The sequence below is a fragment of the Gossypium arboreum genome, chromosome 12, assembly GCF_025698485.1.
Source record: "Gossypium arboreum isolate Shixiya-1 chromosome 12, ASM2569848v2, whole genome shotgun sequence".
NCBI classification, from domain to species: domain Eukaryota; kingdom Viridiplantae; phylum Streptophyta; class Magnoliopsida; order Malvales; family Malvaceae; genus Gossypium; species Gossypium arboreum.
In genome coordinates, this window is record NC_069081.1 from 96,966,014 (window position 1) to 96,987,117 (window position 21,104).

Below are 21,104 nucleotides of genomic sequence, written 5' to 3' on the forward strand. Positions count from 1 at the left end.
AACCTTCCAAAAGTGACTATGGAACCATACTAACAACAACTGTGCACATCTAATAAATCTACCTTCACCAGCTCTCCGACATGCACTCAAGGATCTAAACGTCTCGGCTAGGATTGCAGGTACAGGTGTGTTCTGTTTACTAAGTCGATCGAATAAATCTGTAACTGCCTCATCTATGTGCCCAATAGCTTTTGGGAAAATCACCAAACCATAAATACTTAAGGCCAAGATATCAAACCTCTTCTTCATATCTGGGTATGCCAATATCAGATCCCTTAAACTGGCCCACAGAATGCATTTACCATCACCCTTTTGTTGGACTCGAGCTGCGGCCCACTGTTCACTCATCCCTGTGATCATCATTAATTTCTTCATGAAAGTAGGGAGATTAGCAGCCCTAACATAAGCTTTGTTACCTTAGATTTTTGGATAGCGAAGCAAGGTCGTATGCTCCTCCAAAGTAAGTACTAAGTCTACCTCTCCGAATGTAAAACAACTATAAGCAGGGTTCCAAAACTGTACCATGGCTCGAAACAGATACTTATCCACTTTGATGTCTAGCAAATAGGGAAGATCTCCATAATTCTTATAAAACAGCTGCTTAGCCTCGTTATCCCATTAGGCCCAAATGTCCTTCAACTCTTGAAACTCATTCTGTGTCAAACTGATACGAGTGAAGTCCTATAACTCTGACGTATACCCCTCAGTGACACTATCTCCTTTTTCTAACTAGGTTTTCTCTAACCATGCACAGACAGAAGCGTTGTCCTCCACTTTATTAAGATATTCGTTCCTCATTACAAAACTTTCTAATCTAGAAATCGAACCGTGAATCGATACCTTTAAATGTTGAGTGACATGCAATGATAACAAAATAAAATAAGTCAGTATCATATAAAATTATAATAAAGAGGTACTTATAAGGGTAGCTTACTAAAGGCTATCACTATACTCCCTAGGGTAAGCATTTAAAGTTCATTATATGCGTTTCAGTTCTAAAGCGAGGGTACCTGAACCAGCAGATTCCTCGGTCCTCACCCATTATAGGCTCATATGGATCAAGTTCGGTTCAATGGGACACATTTCCCTATGGCTATACGGAGATGAAAATATCACGAAGACATAAGTACGGATGTATCCCAGAAGCAATCCACTAGCCCATACAGAGGTGAAAACCTCACGAAAGCGTAGCTTCTCACTCCCACTTAAGGATGCGACCACAGCGATCATGCAAATGCAGTGTATGCGGAAACAAGATAACAAACATATGCAGCAAAAACATGTAAAAGATCAATAAAAATTTTCCAAACTTCCGACATTAAGACAGAAAATAATCAATTTCTTGGCTTGACTCTCTTATTATCCCTAGCGGAGTCGCCAAGCTGTCGAAACCATTTTAAAAGGGGGTATTTTGAAAACAGGAGTCGCCACCAACCTTTTTAAGTGTGATTGGATCACCTTATAAAAAATTTTTTGGTCTACGAAATTGTGAGAAAACGGGTTCGGGAGTCGGTTACGTACGAGGAAGGGTTAGCACCCTCGCAACGCCCAAAATTGGTACCAAATTGAATAGTTTTATCTTAACGTCAAAAGTTTGAAGGAATTTAGAAATAAGATCTCTTTTTTAAAACCGTAATAATTTGAGTTGAAAATCAAGATTCCTTCGCTTCGAAAGAATACGAACATCACATCCAGCATGATTGGACACGATATTCCTAAGCTTTCATAACCGAAATCATCTTGTGATTTACAAAATTTATTTAAAAGGATGCTTTTTAGACATTTAGACAAATGGGAAATCGCAACCCAGCATGTTAGGGCACTACTTCCCGAATTCCTAAATACCAAAAAAAAATATTGCCTTAATTTTTTAAAATCCTTTTGGATGAAATATAAATTTTATGACAATGATGTATATAATATATTACAAGGTATCGATACTAAATAATATAAAATATATGATACATACTTTAACAATTCATGCAAGTATAACATAGAAAATGATAAATAATGACATAAATTTCATAATATGCATCATCATTTCATGCAAATATAACCATAGAAAACAATGATCATAACAATATAGATTACATAATACATACATAATAATATTTCATGCAAAATATAACATAGAAAACAATGAATATAACAATATAAATTACATAATATATAACAATATTTTATGCAAATATAACTTAAAATAACACAAATAATCAATTTTATGCAAATATGATAAACAATAAATAACATAAAAATAACAAATAGTTGGTGAAATAACATTAGTATACTAAAACAATATTAAATAAATACAAAAGATACAAAAATAATAAACAAAATATGAACATATAAATCAAAAATAAAGACAAGAAAACAAATACAATTTTAAAAAATAGATGCATATTAAAAAATATTTAAAACAATGTATAAATGATAAAGGAGAGTTTTTAGAGATGATTGATATATATAAAAACACTACATGATATAATAACTTAATATATAAAAATAATAATGTGTTAAATAGGAACAAAATTTTATAGTAAATTTTAAAAATATTAGATATTAAATATTTAATAACAATATATGTATTATTTAATAATAATTTACAAAATTTAAAATTTTACATAATTTAATGAATAATAAAATAATATATAGTTTATAATAAAATAAAATGTAAGGAATAATATATATATAGGAAAATATATAACATATAATAAAATGTATAATAATATAAATAATATGATAAATAATATATAAAATAATATATATACAATTTGTACATGTAACTAATGTTTATAAAAATAAATAATACATATAGTATTTAAAATAAATTAAATATATATAAAAGGATTAAACTTGAATTTAATTTAAAAATCTAGGGTTAATCACAAATAATAAAGAATTCGGGCCTAATTGAAATGCACACCAAAATCTGAGGGACTCACTGGGCAATTAGCCCTATTCCCAAAAGCAATGTCGTTCTCGAATAGGCTTTATAATGGCCATTGGGACTAAATTGAAATAAATGTAAAAGGTTTGGGCCAATTTAAAATAAAAATAAAAATAAATTTTAAATTTTAAAAATACGAAAGGATTAATTGGGCAATTTGCCCATTTACCAAAAACAAGCAGATCATTCCCGGGTCACGGGTCAACGCGCGGATCTTCTATTTGAACGATGTCGTTTTAGTACTTATCACTAAGCAAAAACGACACCGTTTTTATAATACTATATAGGTCATATTTCGGTCAAAAAAATCATTTCTTAAAGCTAAATTAAAAAAAAAAAAACCTAAAATCCTCTGCAGGGGGGAAGAAGGGAAAAACCCTTCAAGCTCCGGCCTCTAGCCTTCATCACCCACGGGCCGTACGCGCCATCGCACACGGCGGTTGGAAGGAGAAAAGCCTCGATTTCCCAGATGAACCACAGGTAACCTCTTTTCTCTTCTAAATACTGATATTTTTTCAAAGAAACAATTCGTACGCGTAGCACAACAGGAAATAAATCAAAAATGTAATTGAATCACCTTTTCCACAATGAAACTGTTTGTATTTTTCTTGTTTATATGCGTATATCTGTTTTATATCTGTAAAAAGAATATCCCCATTACAGTGAAATACATTTGGCTTTTTATAGCCCCTATACAAATTTGGTGCATTCTTCTATTCGATTCTTTGCCATATTTGCTGTGTATTTCTTTCTTTTTTGCAGGTGACGACGAGAAGTCCAACGATTAATTCGGCCGAGAATGAGCAAGACCGGCACGCCGATTATGGCGTGAGACGAAGGTCGTGACTACTGGCGTGACGATTGGGATCTTCTTGGCTGAGTGCTTCTGGAAACCCTAGGGTTTCCTGATTCAGTTTAAGATTTGGGCCTTCCTGGGCTTCGCTGCTTTGGGTCTAATTTGGGCATATGGGCTAAGGGTTTTAGGTGTAACCGGGTATAGGGTTAATGGGTCTTTAGGTATTTGGGCTATGTAAATGGGCTAACAATTTTGGGTTTTGTAAATGGACTGTAAAACTTTTATTAATTTATTTAATTTTTTTCTGCTTTCATTTATTTATTTTATGGGCCCGGGCAAATTTGGGCTATTACACCTTTTGCATGAAAAATTTTCTAAGTTTCCCAAAAGTTTCTAAAGTTCTTGGTTTAGTCCCTAACCACTTCCAAAGTATGTTTTGGGCCTCGTAAGCTTATATAAGCGACGATATGAATGTGTGTGAAAAGTTTTAAATTTGAGTGGAAATTTATGTCTCGGTTTTGAATGTTTGATTGAGTATAAGTCTAATAATGCCTCGTACCCTGTTCCGGCATCGAATATGGGTAGGGGGAGTTACAAAACGAATATCCTTTTAAAATTCAAAATATATAAGATTTAGGTAATAATCAAATAACGAGAATCCTTTTTTTGAGGACTTGAGATATTGTGCCCTAACTTACGAGACATGATTATTTTCTCGATTGACTTGAAATAAGAAAGTTATTTCCATAAAATTCAATTTAGTTTGCAATCATGCAAGAAGGGGATTGTATCTTGAATTTTCTTTGAATTTTCAATTATCGACACTAAGACATTAAGTAATCAACTAGGTATTGATTTTAAGCGTTATGAGGGTGCTAACCCTTCCTCATACGTAATCGACTCCCGAACCTATTTCCTGAACTTTGTGGACCGAAAATTATCGTTTTAATAAATCTAGCATTTATTAAAACGACTAAGTTTTGAGGTGATTCAAAACACTTAAATAAAAAAGATTGATGGTGACTCTATTTTCGTTTTTAAAATAAAAATTGATTTCCAAAAAGGTTTTCACAATAAGTTTTATAAAATTAATCCTTTAGCAAGACCTGTTATTTGGATAATCTACTTAACGACAACAAATTGACGTTAAGTAAATCTTATAAATAGATTTAATCTTCATCATCAAAAAATAATAAACTAATATTGGATGGGAGCCCACATCTCATTTAAGTCAAAAAAGAAAAGATTCATTTATTTGATTTACTAAGGCTGTTACGAGAAATATGTAGGGCAAAGGCACACTTCCCAGTACACATGATGTATGGTTGCCCTGGATAAGAAATACAACACTTGGATGAAAAAGTGCCTACAAATGCTAAACTCAAAGGAGCTTCAGAGTTTGTTCAAAATTAGTAAGGAATTCATCCATTTCATTCTTGTTTAAAGCTACACCCACCTCTACTGCGCTTTCTCCATCTCTGCAGTCCGCCAGAGATATTGCTCCATCGTAATCAATGTGAGTCAGCTCAACCTTGCAAGGCCTTCCCCACCCAAAGTTCGTTTCATACACTTGTAATTTTGGCGACCCTGCAACTGCTGTAAAACTCCGTGTCATAGTTTCAATCCTTTTATCACTTCTCTCCATTTCTTTAATTCCTTTTCCTATAGCCTTGGCAGCCAAAATAATTCCACTTTCTCCTAATACCTCTCTTTTCTTTATCTCAATAGCGCATGGTTTTAAACAATTCCCAAGGTATGTTGTTGGTACCCAGAATTCCAGGCGGTTCCGGCAATCATACGGACATAAGAAGTAATACAACTCATCGTCACCGTTGTCATGTGATAAACTATTGGCAACACTCTCTTTTGATTTAATCAAACAAACCCATATGTAGGCACATGTCACTACGAAAGTTGAGATGTGATATTGCTCTGTATCAACGCTGCTCCTGCACTGTGCTGTGACCAAATGCTTTAGTTTTTCGGCATGGGCTCGACTTAACACAAATGTGGCGCGAACCTTGTCTGCTGCTAAATCTTGGGTCGATGCTGAATTCTCACCGCTGGTTGATATCCAATCCCAATAATCCTTCAATAGAACCAACTCTATGCCACCAGGATCCTTGATAATGTCCTTTTTAATAAAAGGAAGTGAATTTTCGAGACAAGTCAAGTCTCCACCCGACCTATAAACAGACGTCCAAGACCTCATCAAATGCATGAACGACTTGCCATCACCAACAGCATGGCAATAAGTTGACCCGATGCAGATGCCAAAGTTTGGAAACACGGTGACTTGAAAGGCTAAGATGGGGAGCACACGACTACCGTCTTCGGTTACATGCTCCGATGGTAGTTGAGGTACAAAGGGGTGTAACAAGTTAACAGGTCGCGGATAATTGGCTATGACATGGTTGAAATCTGCAGCAGATTCAGCAACCGTGAAGGCGACAAAGTCACCCTCCATGTAATGGATATAAGGCTTACCGGGCGGTTGAGGGCACATGATATTAGCTGCGTATGGGAAAAAATGTTGGAGAGTTAGGGGGGAGAGAACGTTTTAGCATAGGAAGAGCGGTCTCAATGAAGTGGGAAGTAGGGTGAGGGAATTCATAGAAGAAAAGGCGTTGTACAGGTGGATTAGGTAACCAAGGAATGTCAAAATAAGTGAGAGGCACAGAGATTGTTGGAACAGAGCCTGGAGGAGGTGAAACACGAAAGCTATCGACAAGCTTAGCCATTTAGGATAAGATCCAGAAATTTTGCACACTTACTGCCCTCGATTCACCCTATTGCATATAGCCAGTGGGGAGAATTGTTATTATCTATCAATACTACCAAATCTAAGAACGAAGGCCCAAGTTTGACAGCTATTATATACAGCAAATGTTTTGTCACAACGCGTGTCCTTTTTTTTGGCCCTATAAGATAATAGTAAATTTTCAGTGTTGATCCCTCTACTTTACTAAAGTTTAGGATTTAGTTTATATTTTAATTTGATATATTTTGATCATCTACTTTATCAGTAACATTAGTTAGTGTAAATAATTAACAACCTCAAATATTCCATTAAAATATTATCTTGAATTTTCTTAAAAATACCTTTTTAACACGGTTTTAGTATGAAACAGATATTTTAAAAGAAATTTTAACCTAAATATTTTAATTAAAATAATTAACTATTTAAATTAAATAAAAATAAAACCAAATTATAAGAAATTAAAGCATAAACATTAAATACCATATATCCTTTTGAGCAAACCATGATGGCCAGATTAGATGTTGCCATCTTACTCGGATCTTTTACCATTGTTTTAGACTTCATACATATTTGTGCTACCAACACACTATTTTGTTAATTAATTGATAAAAAATCAAACCCCAGCGAAGCGGGGCAACTAATCTAATCGTCCATTGTAAGTAGCTGACATTTAATATATTTAATATTTTGTATAAAAATATTTAATATTTTAAATGTATTTAATAATTATTTTAATTTTTATTTAATATAAAATTTTAATAAAAAGTCTTGAGTAAGATAAATAAGTAGATAACTATTTATCATATTTTTATTTTATTAAAATTAAAATAAATTATTTTAAAATGAAATATTCAAATTATTATATTTATCTTTGATCTAAAATTATTCAAAATAATATAAAATATTATATTATAAGATTAAAATTTAAAATAAATAATCTTTTCAAATCAATATTTAATTTTATTAAATAACACAATTATATTCCGCACTTATATTTTACTAATTTACCAAACAATTATATAATATAAGATAGTTTAAGTTTAGTTAAACTACATCAATTTGATGACTAAGTTGACAAAAAACATTATAAGTTAAATATTTGTATATAGAAGATGTTAATTAAATTTTGGTATAATAATTTATCTGACCTTCTAATTTTATAAAAAATTATTTTAATTCTCTATTTAATTTTTTTCACCTTTTAGCTCTTAAACTTACATTATTTATCAAATCACCTGGATGAAAAAACTATCCTCCGTTACTTTCTTGATGTGGTGTCCATATGATGTCACGTTAGAAATTAATTATTTTAATATAAAAATTCAAAAAATAAAATTATCTAAAAATTAAAAATATAAATATAAAATATTTTTAATTTAAAAATAATTAATTGCTAACGTGACATATATATGAACTTCCACATGAATGCTACGTTAACAAAATTAATAGATGATAACTTTTTATTTATTTTGAAATAATTTGATAAATAATTAAAATTTAAAGGCTAAAAATTTTAAAAAATAATTAACCAAATTGAGTTATTTTATAAAGTAAATGACTAAATAAATTATGAGACAAGTAAAATAGACTTCAACCTAAAATCTTAAAACTTTAATTTCGACTTTAAGTCAAAGGCTCATGGAAATTTTTAAAAAATTGAACCAGACATTAAACCGATGTTACACATACAGCTTATGTCACGTGTTTCTTCTATGGTTTTAAATGATAAAAGGGTTAAATTAACATTGTCATTTGTCCTTGACACTTTACTGCCCATTTGTTGTTATCTTCCAGAATTTTAAATGTTATAAATGAGTTTCACGTTACATTTGATTTTTCAACATCTCACCTATAAATTAGCCATAAAATATTCATTTTTAACAATAGCATTTTTACCAAAATAAAATAAATATATTTTTAAGATAATATAAATAATTATTTTATCAAAATGATATGTTTACAACAGTAAACAATGGCAACCAAATGACAAAAAAAAAATTATTATTTATATAAATGGCCTTAGTTTTAAAACAATCATCCAAATGATTTGATATAAACAATAAAATAGGACAGGGGACTTAAATAGCTGGCATCACCTATTTTTCTAACACAACCATTACCTAATGATTATGTTAGGTGTTAAAAAAATAAATTTTTGAGTGTTGAGGACTAGATGGCGATACACATGTATTTTTTATATCGTATTATATTAGTATACGTTTATATTAATATTTAAAAAAATTGGGCACTAAAACACTAATGGTCGGCACTATTGTATCAAATTTAAAAAAAAATTGAGTGCTCGAATATTGATAGTCGATACTCCAATACCATATTTAAAAAGATTTAAGTACTAAGACATTAATGACCGATAATTGAATTTAATAAAAATTAATTTAAATGAATAAATTTACATTTAAAAGAATAGAATTTAATTAAAAAAGATAATTAAAGAAAAAAGCTAAATAAAGAAATATTTAAAGAAATAAAAATTTTAAAAATAAACAATTTAATTTAATTAAAAATTAATATTAAGGAATAAATTTAATTTAAATAAAGATAGAAGAATTAAAGAAATAAAAATTAAAACTTGATTGGACCTTACAGCCCTTGAAACGCGCGCCTAGCCCTTGAATGGTCGACATTAGGTCTTGAGATGCGGGCCTAGCTTTTAAATGGCCAGCTTCAGCCTTTGAGAACCACCCAAATTATTTTTACATTTGGCATTAGGTATCTGCTATCAGTATCCTAGCGCTAATTTCTTTTAAGATCTCGTCCATCAATATCTCAACATCTATTTTTTTTTTTTAATTTTAAAAGAGGTGTCAGGTCATAAATATATCAATATTCAAATAAAATATTTTTTTAATTTAATAAAAGGGTGTTGGCAACTCAAATTTTTTTTAAAAAAATATAAGAGTGTTGATCATCTAATTCCTAACACTTAAAAATTAGTGGAGCCAAAGAATTTGGCGCTACTAACATGTCACGTCAGTAATTAAAAAAAAAATTAATTTTTTTGTAGAGCCATGTAGAATGACGTCACCTGTATAAATATCAGGGAAATACTACAATTTCTGAAATTGAAATTGAAATTGAATAGTAAACTTAAATTTGGTATGAAAGTGAAAATTTAATTGAGAATTGACATACCTTATTAACAAGTTGGGTTAAGTCAGATATAGTTGGCATGTCATATGATTTGGAAGAGTACGGGATTTATCGGCTTTGCCGATCAGGCACTTTATGTGTCGTATATCAGGCACTTTATGTGTCGATTTCGTGCACCTCGTGTGTCGCTTCGTGCACTTATGTGTCGATAACGATCGTACTATGTACCGCTTTAGGCACAATGTCTTTGTCTTGGTGTGCTTGAGTTGGAATCAGTGTATCCGCCTGTGTCCGGGTTTTTTAATAGGGTGAACAATTGAAATGAGAAATTTAAAATAAATTGATTGATTATACTATTGAAAATATTAAAAGAAATGAGAAAGTTGAATTGTGGATTGAATTTGAGATTAGAAATGAAAGGCATGAACTAAATGTTCATGTAGTGATTGAAATTGAAGAATAGCTAAAAAAAAAAAAAATTGTATTGTTATTGTTAACAAATGAAAGTTTAAGAATGAATTGATATTTGAGAAATTTAATTGTTACATGCTTGATAATTATATTCTATTATTGTTATTATAATTTGAATTTTGGTAATACCACTGATTATGAAATACTCAGGGTACGATTGTTTCCGTGCGCAGGTCAATAGGAGTCCAGAGTCCCGGTCTAGCATCCGAACGATCCCGACTCCAACACAAAAATTTTGGTGATGTTTTCTTCCTTAAAAGAAAGTGGCATGTATATAAGTGTTGTATGGCCACTTTAAAATATTTTATGATTTTAGTTGTAATAAATGATATTTGGTATTTTGGTACTAAGTTAAATGAAATGGTTTGACAAATTTGGTAAGTTTGGTATTAAACTTAGAAAGAAAAATGAATAAAGCTAGTTAGTAAAATTTTGAATGATATTATGAATGTTTATATAATTAAAATATTAAGTTAATGTTTTAGGTATAATTTAGGTGTATTTAAAGGTAAATTGGATTGGTTGTGATTTTTTGTTTGGATTGGTCTCGATTTGAATTTGTAGGGAATGTTAGATATTTATAAAAGAATTATATTGAGTTCGCAAAAGAAAATTTAAAATTACGAAATTAAGTTATGGGAACTAGATAGCCGGCACCACTATTTTTTCTGTTGAAAAAATATTTTTTGGGGTTTGGGATACAAGATGACAAACACCCCATGTATTTTTCTTTTAAATCGTATCATACTGACATATATTTATACCAGTATTTTTTAAAAAATGGAATACTGGTACACTGATGGCCGACACCTCTTTATCAGATAAAAGAATTATTTTTTAGGGGTGTCAGGTGCCCCGACCAACAAAAGCCTAAACTCACCCAACAAAAAGGGATGAGAATATTGCAACATTAACCCCTCCTTGTTTTCCCATCTTTTTTTATTTCTTAAGTTTGATTACATATTTTATATTTTAAAATAATATTGAACTACTTATCATGTTGTTAATTATTGCATCTCTCACATTATTATTAAACTTAAAATTAATTTAAATTTAATAAGCATAATTAAATTAATATGCACAATTATTTTAATATTCACATTATTGTTAAATTAAATTTAATGTGCACAATGTGTAATATATTTATAAAAGAAACTTACTTTATAGGAAAATTACTTTATAAAATTAAATTTTAAAATATAAAAATAACGTAAATTAATTTTAAATTTTATAAATCAATTTAATCTATAAGATAAGTTTCTTTTATAAATATATTACACATTGTTTCTAAATTTAAAATTTATAAGTTTATTTAAAATTAAATTTTTAAATACTATTTAATTGTTTCTAAATTTATAAATATATTACACATTATTTTTAAAATAAAAGAAACAATAATTTAATAATGTTTATTTGAATTATTATAAAAGATTGAAAATAATTAAAGTAGGAAATTTTATAAAAAAATCTAGTTTAATTTTGCATATTAAATTTATATTAATTTTAAATTTAATAATAATGTGAGTGATGTAATAATAATTAAAAACATGATAAGTAATCTAATATTATTTTAAAATATAAAATATGTAATCAAATTTGGGAAATAAAAAAAGATGAGAAAACAAAGAGGATTAATGTTGAATATTCCCATCCCTTTTGTTGGGTGAGTTTGGGCTTTTGTTGGCCATCACTTGCCACCCTAAAAAAATAAATTTTTTAAATCAAATAAAAGGGTGCTGGCCATCAGTGTGTCAGTACCCCAATTTTTTTTTAAAATATTGGTGTAAATATATATCAATATAATACGGTTTAAAAGAATACACGGGTGTCGACCATCTAGTGTCAAAAATCTCAAAAATTATTTTTTTAATAGATAAAATAGTGGTGCCGGCCATCTAGTCCCCACAACCCAATTTTATTGTTCATTTCAGGTTATTTAGATGATTTTTTTTAATCAGAGTAATTTATGTAATTAATTATTTTTTGAGGTTATTTGGGTAAAATAGTCGAATTCCTACCTAAATCAATTCTGTTTTTGGCAATTTAGGACAAGACCCTGCGATCCCCCCAAAAAAACCCGGCTTTTTTATAAAACTAAAGTCAAAAAATTAATTAATTATATAAATGATTTTTTTATAAAATACAAAATAACCTAAAATCTACAATAAAAGTTGATGAGCCAAAGTGTTTGGCGCCACCAACATGCCATGTCAGCAATCAGGATAAAAAAAATAATTTTTTGGTGGAGCCATGTAGAATGACGTCAGATATATAAATACTAGAGAAATACTACAATTTTTGAAAAAAAGGGGGCTTTAAACAAATTTACCTTTTTCTGATGGAGCCAAATAATTTGGCGCCACTATATTCCAACGCCCTATTCTGTTGCCTATTGTCTTTTTTATGCTTTTTTTTATTTTTTATTTCCTTTTTCTACTTTTTTATTTGTTTATCCTTTTTCTATTTTTTCTATTTATTTTATAATATTTTATGTATATTTTTTTGGTGGAGTCATTCTAAATGGTGCCACCAATACATTTTTTAAAATTCTTTTATTTTAAAATTTTAAAAAATAATATTTTATTCGATGGAGTTATTCTATTTGGCATGACCAAATTTCTATATATAAGCCTCTCTCAATAACACATGAATCTGAGTTGAAAGGAAAAAAATTTACTGATATATAAGCCTTTCAATGACACATGAATATGAAAAGCTTTTTTTTTTATGTATTTGTGTTTTTTTTTAAATTGAAGGTATGTAATGTGAAATCAGGAAAATTAAAGGGAAATTTTAATAGAAATAAAAACGGAGGACCAAAAATAAAAAAATGAGAAAAAAGAGTGAAAGTTGAATTGATTGGAAAAAAATAAATAAATAAGGATTTATATATTAAAAATATGGTCTTTTAAAATTTATATATATTAAAGAATTAAAAATATATATCAAGACAGGTCACATCGTATCAATGACATCAGTAATATAACTAGTCAATAGGTTAAAAAGCCTAATAATTATTAGTTTAAAAAAAAAAGAAATGGAATGAGAGAAGAAGAATGACTCTATTTAAGAAGGTGAGGTTTTGGTTCCTTCAAATATCTTGTATTTTGTAGAAGAATAGAAGGAAGCAAAAAGAAAAAAAAAGCTTGTAAGGTATTTATAGTTTGTATTTTGTATTTATAGTTATTGTAATATAATAATTAATTATATTTAATTTATGTAATTTATGTAATTTTTTAAAATTATGTAGATATCAAAATATCTTTTCGAGAAAATACGGATCACACTTTATCGAGGATCAACGAAACAGTAAAATTAATTATAAATAAAAAAATTTGTCTTAGTTTCTCATTTTTTCTTGCTCAACGCTACTTTTTGCTCAACGCTACTTTTTGCTCAACGTGTTTTGATTGCATGAAATTGACCTCTATTTGGTTGTTATTAACCCTTTTTAACTTCTTTTTGCATGAAAATGATCTCTATGTGTTAATAATATTTTTTTTAATTTATGACACATTCATAAATTTATATCTTAATTTTTTTAATATGATGACATTTCTGCTTAATTTACATTGTTGTTATGCTTGGTTCCATTTGTGGGGTACAAAAAAATTACATTTATTTTCTACTAATTTGACACCACCTAAATAAAAACTAAAAATCGCATTCACACGAGGAAACTAGGAATATATATTAATTTGGCTTCAACTAATGTATATATCATATTATAAGTGTTATTATTATTAATTTGGAAATCACATTTATGATAAATCTTCATTCTATTATTAATATTTTATTACTAATTTAATTTAACTTAAATAAAAATACTTAGGATGGCTACATTGGTATAATTTAAGTGTGATGTTTTTATAATAATTGATTTATCATATTTTTATAAAAAAATATTTAGAATGGCTACGTTGATGTTTTTAAATTATATAGATAATTGATTTATCATATTTTATAAAAATTTTACCATACTGTGATGAGTATTGGGTTTTGAGGTTGCAGTTTCATTTTCCGAAGTACGATTCGGACGAGCGAATCATGCCATATTTACAGTTGGTGGGATTTGGGGACGTCGCATTGATCCGAAGGTTTGACTTGAGGGCGAACTTAATATCCGCCTTGGTTGAGTGATGGTGTACATAGACCCACAACTTCATTATGCCGTGTGGGGAGTGCACTATCACATTAGAAGACGTCGTTATGCAACTTGGATTATGAGTTGACGGTGTTGTGTCAAAAGTCGAAGCAAACTGCTGGAACCTTTAGTACTATGCCACAGATTGTTTAAAGGTCCCCTAATTATGGGGAACAGAATTGCACATGCTTGACATTGGCATGGTTGAGAGCAAATTTTAAGGAGTTGTCAAGCACCACCACTGAGCACAAGGTGATGTGTGCTGCTTGAGCCTATATTATCAGCTGATCGGAAGGGTACTTATGCCGGACAACATGTCTAGTAGGGTCCACTTAAAATACTTTCCTCTATTGGAGGATTTCTTTCGTATCGATATTTATAGCTGGGGATCAGCAATTTTGGCCATATTATACCATGAGTTTTGTCGAGCAACAAAACATGGGGTTACTAACATGGCTGGTTGTCTGGGTCTCTTGCAATCCTAGGCTCTATATAAGATGTCGTTTCTAGCAGCTATTCGGCACTGACCATATTCGTGACCACTTGTAGATAGGTAAAAACAAAATTATACTTAACATTTAACGACTCATAAGTGTGGATAATATTTTCCCAAGTTTAAGTGCTTACATATTTGTTTTGATTTCAGATGGGTTACATCTCCGGGAATTGGTGCGAGCCAGGCATTAATCATTTACTGCCAAATGGTAGAGGCTTCTGCTGGAGAGAAAGTAATATATATTAATATGGTATAAATAATGTTGATTTAACTTATCCACTTGTAGTATGTGATGTGACTTGACTCATTATGTTATATTATGTTGCTCTTGTGGATGTCGTATTCTGCACCGAACATTGCAACACTTATTCCTCAGTGGATTCATGCCAAAGCCCATGTGTGGTGCATTAACACGCCCATGGAGAATTTAAGTGATTGAATGATCTATAAAAGATATGAAATTAATATCGAAATGGCAAATGGATAGTGAATAAAAGTGATATGTAAAAAGTGATGTATATTTGGGGTGTGTGTTAACATAATGTTAGACATGCTCATTAACTACATGAAGTTGGAATTAGAAATGGTTAGATGACATATTGAATTGCATAATGTCATGCATTTTTAACTTATGCTACTCAAATATCTTATGTTTTGTTATAGTGTTGAGATTATAGAAATACCACTAAGTTATACTCAACGTATGGTTTTGTTTTCTATGCCCAGGTTAGGTATTTTACGACTCGACCACCAACACAGGATCCAGTAGCAAATCTTAGACTCAATTGTTGGTGATGTGTTCATTTTGGTCTTGGCATGTACATAGGATGACTTGTGGTTAATGTTTTGGTTTGGATTCTTGTTAGCATATTGAAGATCATGTATATAATGTATTTGGTCATGTTGATTATTTTACTATGTGGTTTTAGCTAAATGCTTAAGGCTTGATGGTTAAGGGAGTTATATACTATATGATGTGTTCTTGGTTAATACATGGATACGGAAATAATTTGGTAAGTTGAATGCTTAAAACATGAGATTGCTTAAATGATTAGATTATGCTTGATTAAGTGATAATAAAAGTGCCATAGAAAGTTCATTAGGATGGTATGAATGTGGCATATTGGTTTGGTTGTTATAAATGATGATTTTGGTTTGATTTTGATATTGTTGAACTATTTGCGAAATTATGAGTATGTGATTAAGTTGGATAGGAATAGGAATGTCCTTAGTTGATAATTTTCATGTCTATAATTGTATCTAAAGGGTACTTTTTGAATTTTGGGTGATTTTGGCATGAAATAGATATTTAAAAATAAGACTTTATCATTTCTAAACTTAAGTATCGATATTTTGGCATTTAGTATCGATACTTGACCATATGTACAGTTTTAGAATAAATAGAATACCAAAGTGGTATGGATATGTATATAAGTATCGATACTTCTTCATAAAATATCAATACCAAAAAATAAATATTGATACCCTTGTTTGTATACAAATAGAATTGTGATTCGGTATCGCTATTTAATAAGGTATCGATACGGTATCAATACCCAACTAAACTGTCAATACTAACTTTAAAATTTTAAAATTTTACAACTCAATCCTATTTCATGCCTAAATTTCACAATTAAGCCATTGTAAACTTTAAGTTATTACACTGTATGGTATGTGAATGGAATTTATATAAATTGCAATAATTGATTGTAATTGCTTGTAGCATCCTATTACTCAGGTTTGGTGACCGAACCAAGTTAAGGGTGTTACACTTATCATCTTTGGTGTTTGCTAATTTTGTTTGTCATCCCTAGTAGACCTATTGATCGCACCTCGGCGTGGGTGCACTAAGACTATGAATCAACAAATTAAACTTAAATATCTAACGATATGTTGCAAGTGTGATAAGTCGAGTTGTAATATTTATAGTGTTACAATAGAATACTTGAGTATTCCAAAGATTGAACCTAAGAGAGTTTGGGGTTAAAGAGATTAATGAGAACAAAGTTTGCAAGAGGAAGTCTAGTTAACTACTTACTAAGCATCATATTATGGTAATTTATAATCAAAATTAATTACACTAATTGATTATCTAACACTAAGAAGGACTAAGTTGTAAACCAGACAAAATTAAACAATTAACAATTCAAGACACACAAGCGGTTGGTTGACTTTCATGTTGATGATTAGTCTTTGGATTAGGGATCTATTAATATATATAACTTTAAAACCTTTATTGACAGTAAAATCCAAAACTCAACAAAATCATAAAAAAGACACTTAAATTGCTTGAGAATAAGCTCATAGAATGTATTAAAGAGCCTAATTTGACATATCTAGATCACCTAATGTAACGCGAAAATTCGTCAGGGTTATAATATTGTTTTCCCCACCATCGGAGTGTGTTCCGCCTATAGTCTCTTACTCTCTTTTAAGTCGGTCACCAAGTGGCAGTCTTTCATATACGAACTACTAAAGATTTTAGGCATGCATGGAAGTTTGCAACGAGCTTGGGTGTTAACTTTCTAAATTTCATTGCTTTCTATGAATTTATGAGCCATCTCATAGTGGAAAGGTAATTTGAAAGATAGCTTACTAATCAAGTTAAACTTTAAGAACTCATGGCTTGTACTTGACACAAATGTTTGGATAGAAAAGTCTTCTGACACGTTCTCTGTTAACATTATTAAGGCATTAAACCTCTTGATGGACTCTCGAAAGGACTTATCTTGTTGTTGTTTGATTGACATAAAGTACATCTAGGATTGTTGCAATGTCTTGTTGGCCAAGCTCAAATGTCTTGTTGGCCAAGTACCTACTCATAAACAAATCGACTAACTATTTGGATGTGGAAAAAGAGTCATTTAAGAGTGATAAATACCATGCCCTATAATTTTTTTTGAGTGTCATATGTAATGCGTGACACTTAACCTCATATAAAACCTTCAGAGTGTTTATATAATCATTGTAGTGCGTTAGTTGGTCTTGTGGGTTTCCACAACCATCATACATCAATTTAAGAAAGTCAAACACATGGGCCATGTGAAGTTATAGCACTTTTAGTGCCAAAAGTTTTAGGAATAATTTTGAGGCAAGTTAGTTGAATCTATTCTTTGAAAATCTTGCATGAGGCAAGTTAGTTAAATCCATTCTTTGAAAATCTTGCACGACATTCCTCAATGTAACACCCCTAACCCACATCCATCGCCGTAACAGGGTTACAAGATGTTACCGAAGTTTACATAATAATTACACAAAAATTCCATTATTTACTTATGTTCACATCAAAGCTGTCTACTTAAGTCATAGTCACTAAATTATTTATATCTTAAGATACAGAATTCTAAATTAAGATCCGTAAAAATAATTTGAAACTAGACTCATATATATTTGTACCATAAAATTTTCAAAATTGATGGATTAGCAAAAAAGTACAGTTTATTCTTCAAAGTTACCCATGTTCTGCTATTTGACAATTTCAACCTTTCTTTACTAAAAATTAATCATCTCATAGTACAAAATTTGGGTGATGTTCATGTTTGTTTCTTTTGAAACTAGGCTTATTAAGTATTTTAAGAATATAAATTATAACCCATAATTATTTTTGTACAATTTTTAATGATTTTCCAAAGTCAGAATAGGGGAGCTCAAAATCACTCTGACCTTGTCTCACAAAAATTCAAATATCTCCTAATATGAAAGTCTTTTGCTTACACCGTTTCTTCTATGTGAAACTAGATTCAATAGGCTTTAATTTCATATCTCATTCAACTTCTAATTAGATTTCCATAATTTATGGTAAATTTTCAAAGTCGAATTACTTCTACTACCAAAAACTGTTTTAGACAAAATATTGTTAACTAGTTTATAACATCTTTACTTCATTTCATTTAAACTCTATACATGCCATATAAATCTTTAAACATAAAACAAAAGCTACCAGAATTGATCTGGATAGTGAGCTTTGTTGTGATGATCCGATCTACCAACTTCCCTTTAATTCAATCTACATAAAAATATCAAACATACACAAGTAAGCTTATTGAATCTTAGTAAGTTCATAGGTTTAAAAGTAATGCTTACCAGTCATAATATTTCCAAACAATAACAAAACTTTTACTATAGTTCCCTGCAATCCACAACCATTGTTATAATACTTCACATAGTTGAACTCAACATTAGCAACTACACGGTCCCTTTTCATTTTAGTTCACACCTCATATATTACTTATTATCAAATTAGGAAAAGTCTTATGAAATTGAGTACGTCGTTGCTCAGTGCCATGATTCACAACTCAGTATAGTTTTTCTTATTGAAATACCATACCTACATTTCACAACTCGGTATGGGAAATGTCATACCTACGTTTCTTAACTCAATATGGATAATACCATACCTACGTTTCACAACTCAGTATGGTTATTACCATACCTACGTTTCACAAATCAGTATGGATGATACGTCTTATCTGTCAATTCATCACATGTCATGATACGAACGTACTCAATCCTGCGTTTTTCCTAATTTGAATTTCCACCTTTATTCTTTCATTTTAACATAATTTTCACAATCCCACAACAAATTCATATATAATAACACATTATATTATTCAATCATTCATAAATAAACATGTAAATTCAACCATATGAACTTACCCGGCTGATTTGTAGAAGATTTCGAAATCTAGGAACTATTCCGTAACTTTTTCTTTTCCTCATTCGTCTTTGGATTCTTGATCTATAATATAAAATATTTCCAATCATTAGCATTTATTTCATTTCTATTTCACTTCACAAGTTATGCTCTTCAACTTTTGAAATTTCACTTTTACCCCAAAATTTACAATTTTAACAATTTAGTCCCCACTCAATTCACCCATCAATTGAACTAATTTTTCTCAATTAACACTTTATTCTATCATTATAAACTATTCCACAACCTTTTATATTCTTAATTTCAACACCAACCTCTAATTCATAACTTTTTCACAATTAGGTCCTAAATACCATTTTCTATCAAAATTACTTAATAAAACCACTTTAATATGAAATTAGAACTTCAATTTCATAATAATTCATCATAAAATTCCCTTAATCAACCAGGTTAACTTCCAATTTCACCCACCAAATCAAAAACTATTCTATAGGTGGACCTAATTGTAAAAGTCATAAAAATATAAAAATTATCAAGAAAAAGAAAGAATTAAACTCACATGATGTAAAAATATGAAAAACCAGCTTTATCCAGACCTCCTATGGCATTTTTTTGGAGAAAATCTGAAGAGATCTCTAGATTTTTCAATTTTGTTCTTATTTTATATGTTAAAATTATAAAATTTTCAATTTTGCCCTTATTTCCCTTATTTTTTTGTTGGTTTTCTTGCCCTTTCCGCCCAGCCTATTCACTTTTAGGCTTAATTTCCCTTTAAATCCTATTTATTTTAACACTTTAGCTATTTAATCCTTCTAGCAAATTTTGCATTTCTTACAATTTAGTCCTTTTTATTTAATTGACTACCAAAACGTTAAAATTTCTCAACCAAACTTTAATACTAACTTAATGACACTCCATAAATATTTCTAAAAATATTTATGGCTCGATTTTCAAATTCAAGGTCTCGATACCTTTTTTTTGACTCATTTGACCTAATAAATTCTTTTAATTCACCAAATTCACCAATTCACAAATTCTTCTAAATTCTTACTTGACTCATAAATATTAAATTACTATCTTGTTCAATCTTATTTGTCAAATTTAGTGATCTCAAATCACCGTTTCCGACACCACTGAAAATTAGGCCGTTACACTCAATGCTTGCATTCTTTCTTCAAACACATCCTTGTTCCCCTATTGGTTCTACCTTCATCTCTAGTTTGCGACGTCATCTTCTTACTAGAGGTTGTGTTATTGCCTATGAAAGGATTGTGTCGTTTCATCTTCCTATACTTGGGGATTCTGTCAATGAGCATTCCTATCTATTTTAACTTTTCAATGATCTTTTCGTTTCACTCATTCCTTAGTTCATTAGATAGAGAAGATCACCAAGATCTAATGATCCTTTGCCGAACTTATTCCAATTCAATGAACATTCTCAATATTATGCCTTGAAGAGGACTCGAACCTTCATGTTCTTTAGCACGAGATTTTGAGTCTTACATGTCTACCATTTCACCACCAGGACATCTTAAAAGTGAACCATATTCCATGAATATGATATCTATCTAATGTGATATATGGAATACATGGAGTGTTGGAGTATTTCTATTGATCAGTCATGTCATATAGGCTCGAATCAGACATTTAATTGTTTCGATTTGAAGTATTCAGAGGATGTCTTATATATATATATATATATATATATATATATATATATATAT

At 30.0% G+C, this 21,104-nt stretch overlaps 1 protein-coding gene across 1 annotated transcript; it reads right to left on the reverse strand.

Annotated features, from left to right (window-relative positions):
* Window positions 1-4,968: 4,968 nt before the first annotated feature.
* On the reverse strand, window positions 4,969-6,677 carry LOC108478598 (coumaroyl-CoA:anthocyanidin 3-O-glucoside-6''-O-coumaroyltransferase 1-like). Its single transcript, XM_017781063.2, has one exon. It carries the CDS (start codon window positions 6,247-6,249, stop codon window positions 5,125-5,127), a length of 1,125 nt encoding a protein of 374 aa, XP_017636552.2. The 5' UTR covers window positions 6,250-6,677; the 3' UTR covers window positions 4,969-5,124.
* Window positions 6,678-21,104: the final 14,427 nt, after the last annotated feature.